We start from the raw sequence: 9,410 nt of genomic DNA, 5'->3' as shown, positions 1-9,410 counted from the left end.
CCCCCCCCCCACACCAAAAAAAAAAACGTTTACTACCGACTCCTGTTCACCATTGACAAAAACAGCTGAAAAAAATTAGTCAGACGTTTATTTCCTTTGAAACCCAATAAGTCCTAATACTTTGAAAAGGACCCTTTTTCGAAGAAAATAAGCGTTGTTTGAAAGATCAGAACATATCTCAACCCACGATACACAAACGAACTTATTCAATTGTACAAATTTCAAGCACATAGTCCGTTCCTTCAAATTCATAAAAGAATTTTTTTTTTTTAACAGTGTAGCCTGTCATGTAGTCCCTAAACCTTACTGTTGTAAATCTCGCCAGAGTATAGTTTTCAGGAAAACTAAATTCACTACTTGTTTTCGACTCGGTAGCGATTTGTAGCCATTTCGCTTCATTAATGTCACTATTTGGGAAAGATATGAACTTTGTAACTGACAACCTTTTCATCACTGCTGTTGTGGTGTTGGTTATTTGCATTTAATTCACAGCTGGGTGCGACCACCTTCGTACGTCTGGCAGTAGAAGACTATCACTAGTTACCGCCAAACATGAGCTAAAACAGTTGTGATGAAAAGAAAAGGTTAGAAAGAGTGGGAAAGGCTGAACAGGATTGAATAGAGGAAAAGGGAAATAATGAAACAGAGATAATCATGCTTATCCATTCACACTCTCATTTCACGATCGCTCTTACGTAAATACTTTTTTTACACTCACTTTTTATTACACCTCTCCGCCCTCACAAATTTCATTTTGCTTTTCAAAAACCTCCAGCAACTCTTCCTTCTCCTTCTTACATTCTTTGTCTTTCTCCTTGTCGCTCACTCCTCGCTTTTTCTCCATTACATTTCAAACCCACACTCACCTTTATGAACCTGCACACTCCTTCGTGTAAATAAGCTTTGCTTGTTAGTTACATACGCTCATTTGAGCGCGTGTCCATTCACTGATACATATACATACACACAATAGCACTTAATATTTTGGCACAAGGCCAGCAATTTCAGGGAAGCGGTTAAGTGTATTACATCGACCCAGTACTCACTGGTACTTATTTTATCGACCTGAAAGGATGGAAGACAAAGTTAATATTGCACCACCTATCTGTTTTTCGTACCTTCTTTTACCTATATACATTCGTATATCATATTTTTTCTACTAGGGGCACAAGGCCTGAAATTTTGTTGGAGGGGCTAAGACGATTACATCGATCCAGTATATGGTTGCTTATGTTATCGACCCCGAAAAGATGAAAGGCAAAGTTGACCCCAAGCGGAATTTGAACTCAGAACGTACTCATATAACATATCAAAGAGTTCGATGTTCGCAGACATACACACATGCATACACCCCCTCTCTCTATCTTTATCTCTCTCTCTCTCACACACACACATATTTATTAAATACCTATCAATGCCTATTTATCTCGAGTTACTGACACTACGTTTCTTGATTTATGTCGATTTCTTAATATCGATTTACTATGTGAGTACAATTCTTTAGATAAGTAGAATAGGACTGTGTGACATTCATGCTCTGCTCATCAACATGAGTAAAATGAAATAACAACCAAATATAATCGAAGCAGTCAGAGTCGGCTTTCTCTTGTCTTCAACGTAAACAATTGGGAGAGTAAAAGCCAACAAGGAAATCGCTCCGTGGTCACTTCACCTCCTACAAATAGCAGCCAAATCCCTTTAATCATACCCTACTGTTTTAAAAAATAAGTCACACTAAACCATTTATTTTTAAATTGACAAGACCAAGCAAAGTTGAATTCACGTGATCTGGTGATCTCGCCTCGCTGGCGATATAAACAAGAGTGCATTTTGCACCAAAAGCCAATATGGGAGTTTCATACATGGTAATTGTCGCAGAATAGTTTGTTCCAACAGAACATTCACGTTTAAGTGGACGTAAAAAGAAAAAAAGAGAGTGTGGTCACGGTTAGAAAGCCTTTCTTCATAAGTCTACTCGATAAGGATTGATATGAGAAGAAACTGTCAATGCATTGTGTGTGTACAGTGCCGTCCTTAGGAATGGGTACACTGAGCTGTTGCCCGGGTCTGGGAGCCCGGGTCTGGGAGCCCGGGTCTGGGAGCCCAGTTCTGAATTACGTTCGTTGTGATTTGCTGTCAATAGATAAATACTATAAAGGAGCCAAGGCACTGATTTTCCCAAGGCCTGTAATGCTGCTAAGATGGCCCTGCACCTGAGTGTGTGTGTATGGGGGATAGTAATAATAGCACTAAATAATTCAATCCCTTGTCCCCCAAATCTATAACATCTCTATTTCAGTTGTGCTGATTCATGCTCTTTGGGGAAAGCACGAATGGAACAATTCTCTGATTTTCCTTCCCTTGAAGTCAACAGGAGTAATTCCCTCTTGATGGGTACCATTGACAACATTTCTTTGTGTGTGGGATGTGGGGTGTGTGTGGGTGTTGTACATGACCGAATGGATAAAATGTTAGTTTTGCAATCATGAGATCCCGGGTCCGATCCCACTGGCATCAATGAGCCAAGTATTTCAGTTGATTGAACAACTGAATACTCATCGTTACAACCGACGAACATTCGCGCGTGTGTGTTGAAAATATAAACCTATTTAACTACAGTTCTTTCGTTGTCCATTAGGGCAAAGTATTAATCATCTGAAACTCTGTATTTATACTAATGGGATATACTTAACATTTATCTTAGAGAAATACTCCTCGGTTGTGTTGTAATTCCTATGCCAATGGCTTATTATATTTCATATTCACGGGCATTTTACACGTTATCAAATATTTCAAAAGTAAAAGGTTTTGCCTTTACGACAATTTTCGAATTATATTCATCGACCCATAGGTTGCGAATAACTTGCTTTATATTGAACATTACATGAGATTATTACTAAGTGTGAATAAAAAGGTTACGGACTCTGTCTCATTAAACTAAATGAAAACACATACACACGCGCGCACGCCCACGCACATGCACACACACAGACACACACACACACACACACACACACGCAACTACGCACGAACACACACAACTCGTGAACCACTTCATTGAAACTTTGTCTTCGTTGTTTCATTTCTCTTTCTTTCTCATTCCATTACGTTCTTATTCTAAGAGAAAGATGAGCGAAATTAAAGTGATACAACAATTAAAAGAACATTGTGTAAATAAGATAAAAACAACAGAAACGTTAACTACAAAATACTTACAGGCAGACGCTATAACAACAGATACAAGAGAAACAACATTGAGAATCCATGACCGCGATACAATGACGGAATCCTTACAGGGTCACTCAATCAGCTAGAAATAGCTGTCATATTTCCCTCCAAGCACATTCCGTCCGTGAAATGTTATCCAAGATACCCTTCGCTCCTCCAAAAGATGAACGGTTCTGGTCGGAAAGTCTTTGATCATAGGCTTGCTTCATCAGGGATGATCTGGAGCTAAACAACAACATACCACACCGAAAAATATTTGACAACTTCTTTCACAGCAATCACGCAAGTCACAACTAAACCAACCACCACGCAACAACAATAAATATACGATTAAATAATAAAAGATAAGTCCCTCGTATCAATGGCCCCGTCATTCTCTCCATCTCTAATAATATCACGTCATCATACTTTTATGAGAATGAGCCTTACGACGCTGGTCGTAAACTTGATGTGAAGATGTTCGAGGTAAATTGCCGAATACAAGTTTACCGTCATCACAACTACTAACACTCCACAGCTAAGAACGAACAAGCACTAGATATTAACACAGAAAAAAGAAATAGAATAAAGAAAAACGTAAAGAAGGGGGGAAAAAAACCGACAATAGGTTTTTAAATGTCTACCTCAATTGTAGGGCAGTTTGTTTATTTCGATTGTACCGCCGCATGTTCCGGCCGCCCTTCGCTCTTCCTATTCCTCCTACTACATAAAGATCATCACCTTCCCTCTTCCTCCTCCACCCCTTTCTCTATCTAGTGACTGACGTTAACTATCATTCGTAACACAAAAACAGAACACTGGAGTTATGGCGCGGAGGCCGCATGAAATATTTACCGGCTATCGGAGGAATTCTCTACAGTACAGAGAAGGTAGGGCCTAACCTTACTGAACTTGTTGAATAAGTATTGATGGATAAATGTGATGAGAATACGTTGAATATCTTCCATATTATATATGTACATACATGCGTGTGAGTGTGAGTGTGTATATGTATATATATATATATATATATATATATATATATATATATAGAGAGAGAGAGAGAGAGAGAGAGAGAGAGAGAGAGAAGATAGGTATACACACATGTTTATAGCATATCTGTGTTTGTGTCTATGTATATAAATTGATATATCAACTTATATATACTAGCGATTCTCAACCTTTTACCATCGCGAGTTACATATATATAAATGTGCAATGTAATACACACACACACACATACATGTATAACAAACTCATAACCGACTATAACTTGCAAGCGGCAGATGCCATACATTGTCTTGTTCTCTCAGGTGGTCATAAAATCGCAAGTTAAGAGACCGGCATCTTCTCGCCCTTCACATCTTTCACTTAACAGAACACACAGACATGAGAGCTTGAGAGAGAGAGAGAGAGAGAGAGAGAGAGATGGGGCTGCCCACCAATACTACTTTATTATATTGAACGCCAGAATCATAATAATAATAAATAGCAAGGACGGGATTCGAACTCAGAACTTATATAAAGGACCGGAACAAATACTGTAATGTTATTTAGTCCAACACTCTAATAATTCCACCAATCTACCGACCTGGTAGGTTATTTTATCGATTCCAGCGGCATCCGAACTCTAAAAGTAAAACGAGTCAGAATACTACGAGGCATTGCGTCCGACGTTCTAACGATTCTGAAAATTAACCGCCTTTCACACACACACACACACACATATGTTCATATATAAGTGTGTGTGTGTGTGTGTATACATATATGTAGAAATATCTTTATAAATATACATATTTTTATATATGTATATATATATATATGCATCTTTATGTATGTATGTATGTATGTATGTATATATATATATATATATATATATATATATATAGAGAGAGAGAGAGAGAGAGAGAGAAAGAGAGTGATTCCTAAAGAATAGAATCAGAAATTGTGCGCCAAAACCGTAATTTCTTTCGGTGAGGATTGTTTTAAGTAATGAACGTACAAAACGTAAAAAAAAATATATATATATATATATTTAGCTAAGACATTTCTTAGAAATTTTTTTTTTTTGTAGATCTATGTTACCTATATTTTGAAGAATCATTAATCTCTTGTGTTTAAAACATAATTCTCAAAAATGTTTAATAGAAAATCTAAACTAGAAGACATCAAAAAAGAAGTTTAAATAGGGGAACCCAGGAATTAACTCCATCTTATTTTATTTATTCATTCATTTATTTATTTATTTATTTTAGAATCTTAAATTACGATACTTAAAACATATCCGAAGAAATTAGGTATTTTAGCACATTGGATGAACTTCCGACTCCTGTGTGTTTTGTTTTTGTCAAATTTTCCGGTTGTTATGTTTTTTTAATCCTTGACATGTATGTATGTATGTATGATAATATAAATAATATATATACATACATATATACGTATATACATATGCATATGTGGGTATAGGATGTCACAGAACGTAAACAACAAAAGGTATGGAAATATAGAATATGAAATACGAATACACGGAATATGAAGTTTTTTTGCAAATACCGAAGGAAATAAATGGAAAACAAGACACGCAACTTAAAGAACGACCCTTCATCAGTTGTCGGCCGGCTGTTTTTCTAATCCGTATTTCGAACATTTCATATATATATATATATGGTACTACTAAAGCAGCGCGGACCCGGTCGCGCAGTCGCGCGTCCGCGCTAGCTAGTCTTGAGTGGTCGATCCTAACCCTAGCCCTAAACCTAACCCTAACCCTGTCCCTAGCCCTAACCCTAACCCTATCCCTAACCCTATCCCTAACCCGCGTGTGCAAATGAATACGTGTTTAGGGTTAGGGTTAGGGTTAGGATCGACCACTCACGACTAGCTAGCGCGGACGCGCGACTGCGCGTTCGGGTCCGCGCTGCTTTAGTAGTACATACATACATACATATATATATACATACAAACATATATATATATATATATATATGGTGGTGTTCCAGCATAACCACATCCTTTGGGCTGAAACGTATAAAAAAATAGAAAGAATGAATGTGTGTGTGTGTACATATCGCTTATACATCATGATATAATAAAAGTATATACATATCTACACAGACACACATGTAGGTGTGAGTGTGTATGTGTATGTGTGTGTTTATCGATGGTCTGAAAATATTTGTCAACCATCCTCACATGCATAAATATACGTTCTTTTCTTTTCAAATATGTATGCGTGTATGTATTAACGTTTTGACCAAAAAGAAATCGGCTCATTCTTTGTTATTTCCATATCCCTCGACAATTTTTCATATAATTCTATCTTCACGCTAAACACTGAAAATGTACTTAAATGAAAGATGTTCGCTGAACATGCACACACACACACACACACACACTTATATATGTATAGACATGTGTATATATGCGTGCGTGTATATATGCGAGAGAGAAAGAGAGCTATGTGTAATAGCCGATTGAATGTTGCACTCGGTATAATACACAATCAATAGCGGCCATGCGACAATTTTCTTCTGTTTATGAACCACGTTGCACATGCGAGCCTCTGCGTGTATATTTATATACATTACTTATATGTGTATATGAAGGATTAGAACGGTGGATTGGAGGAGCATCGGGTTAAATACCTGGTCGTGTTACGTCCCTTTATAAGTTCGAATCTCGTCGATATCGACTTCACCTTTGATCCTGGCGGAGGTCGACAAAATGCCAGTCTAACATTGGAATTAAAATGATCAACTGTCCAACCCCGACCCAAGCTCGCCAACATTTCTGGCCGTGCGTCCCTCTGTAAGGGATCCTTATGTGTATACTTGCGTATGTTCATATTTGTTTGTATGTGCTCATGTGATTCTTGTATGTGAGTGTTTGTAACACAAACAACACACACACAATGTATATGCGTATGTTGAGTGTCTATATAGCTCCAAGTCAGCCTTCATCGAGCAGACGTGATTAAAGATGTGACCACCCCGTCCCTTTGTACCTCAGTAACTACATCGTCCAGCCCCTCATTTGTGTGATTAAAAGAAAATTTGACTGCTGTTTCTAGCAGACCATTCCACCATTCGACCATGTAGGGACCTTCGGTAAATATATGTGTTTATAGGTTTATTAACAAGTGTCATTTTAAAAATCGTGTATGTATGTGTGTGTGTGTGTGTGTGTGTGTTTTAGATTGTGGGTCATGGTGTTGGATGAGCGCTTCTATTTATTCCTCGACTTTTGTCTATCTATCTCTGCCTGATGTTGTCTATCAACATTATGTTTGTTACTGTATGTCAATCTTTATCATGTGTCTCTATCTCTTTCTTCCACTCACCCTCTCTCTCTCTCCTCCTCACTCTCTCTCTCTCTCTTTCTCTCACTCTAATGTCGTTTTGATTGATCAACCACACGTGCTAATACAGTAAACACAAGACTGTAAACTGCTAGAGGCGTAACACCGAACTAAAATACACCTTATTATTATTACTCGTTTCGTCCCAATGTTTTTGAATAATGTGTAGAACTCCTCGTTCCATCAAAAATACCAGTAATAAACACATTTTTTGACATTCGACAAATACATTGTCCTACAAAACCTGGCTTTATGCCTAGTCTGCCTCTGCCGCATGTACGTAGTCACAGCTACAACGCTGTAAATAGCGTCTGCTTTACAGAATTAAATTTACATAGCTGTTAACACACACACACACACACACACACACACACACACACACACACGCACACGTCCACATACAAACATACACATTCTCGCACAAACACACTCACATTTACATACGAACGTGCGCGCGCACATATACACACACACAAACATGCAAACATGCACACACAAACACACACACACGCACACACATTCACACACACAAACACAATCGCACACACAACTCTATAGATGCAACCAGTAACACTTAAGCACCAATGCTTGTAATAAGTAATCGAAGCTTATTGAAATCTTTATGGTTAGAAACGTTTCGGAATAGATTTTGGGGCTTAAGAAGTATTTTGTTGAGATAAACCTAACAGACGAGTATTTCCACTGTGTAATACACTTTCCGTTATACTACAATGTACACCCTGCTGTCTGTTATAATTTTACAAGCATGCGGTATTTGTGTCCGTTTATTCTGGTATTTGTTTCTATGAGAATATGTGAATAAGATGGCATGTTTTGATTAATTGTATATTTATATATAACCCACGTGTTCAATATGTGTGTGCGCGCGCGCGTGCCTCCCTTTTATTTCACACACACACCACAGACTGTGTAGTAAAAATAAAAATGTATATGTAAATGAGTGTGTAGTTAGATTCGTAGTTCTATACATCAGTATCCATCAATGTGCGTGTTAATGACTAAATACGATGTATGCGTGTATAAAAAATACGCGCACACACACACACATTCAGGTATACAATAAAAGAAATATTACTTTCCTCATGTAACATATGTATGTATAAACGTATAAGTCTGTGTGTGCATATATAAGTATTATGCTGCGATAATCATTTTTGGGGCATAGTAAGTAGATCTATGCTCTCTTGTAAACATGTGCTGAAATATGTGTGTACTTACATGTGTTTGCCTATATTTATGCATGTATATGTATATGTGAGTGTATATGTATTCGTTATGTATTGTGCTTTGGCGACATTTTAGTAGTTATTTATAGAAACACGCCCTGCCTTCCTTGCAGTCCGTTTATCTGACCCAATAACTATATACCCCAGTCGCTGAATAAATCTGGTTTTAACGAATCACATCGATGCCACCATTCAAACGCAATCTTTTCAAAAGTGTTTTAAAGGCTTTCACTATCTCTTTCATCACTCACAAACTCGTGCTCTGCTTCCGTGCACTCTCTACCCCCACCCCCTTTATTATAGTGGTGCATTCATTATTATCAGCGCTTAAACATAAACATATAAACACACACACACACACACATGCACACAACATACACGTGTATGTACAGACATATCTATAAAGACTACTATGAAGACTATAAATAGACTTTCCCACACTCACAAATGCATATATGCGTCAGGATCCAATCTCATGCGAAGGAATTCACATTTCCATATATATTCACATTAACTTCCATCCGCAGAAACATACATGCAAATTTTCTCTTCCACACATATATTTTCCTCCCTCCCTCCCTCCTTCCCCCTCCCTCCTT

General features: G+C 37.7%; 1 protein-coding gene across 2 annotated transcripts in view; it reads left to right on the top strand.

Moving 5' to 3' along the window:
* Nucleotides 1–3,962: 3,962 nt before the first annotated feature.
* Nucleotides 3,963–9,410, top strand: part of LOC106878778 (uncharacterized) — a 195,476-nt gene continuing 190,028 nt past the window's right edge. Inside the window, exon 1 of one of the 2 annotated variants that reach the window (XM_014928108.2) lies at nt 3,963–4,097. In XM_014928108.2, coding sequence (XP_014783594.1) covers nt 4,034–4,097 — 64 coding nt within the window. In that variant the 5' untranslated portion in view covers nt 3,963–4,033. The remainder of the gene's footprint in view (nt 4,098–9,410) is intronic. The other variant, XM_014928109.2, reaches the window with a different exon arrangement.

Source organism: Octopus bimaculoides, chromosome 15 (genome assembly GCF_001194135.2).
Source record: "Octopus bimaculoides isolate UCB-OBI-ISO-001 chromosome 15, ASM119413v2, whole genome shotgun sequence".
In the NCBI taxonomy this organism is placed as follows: Eukaryota; Metazoa; Mollusca; class Cephalopoda; order Octopoda; family Octopodidae; genus Octopus; species Octopus bimaculoides.
Note: the sequence above shows the minus strand (reverse complement) of the source record. Positions and strands in the feature narration are given on the sequence as shown.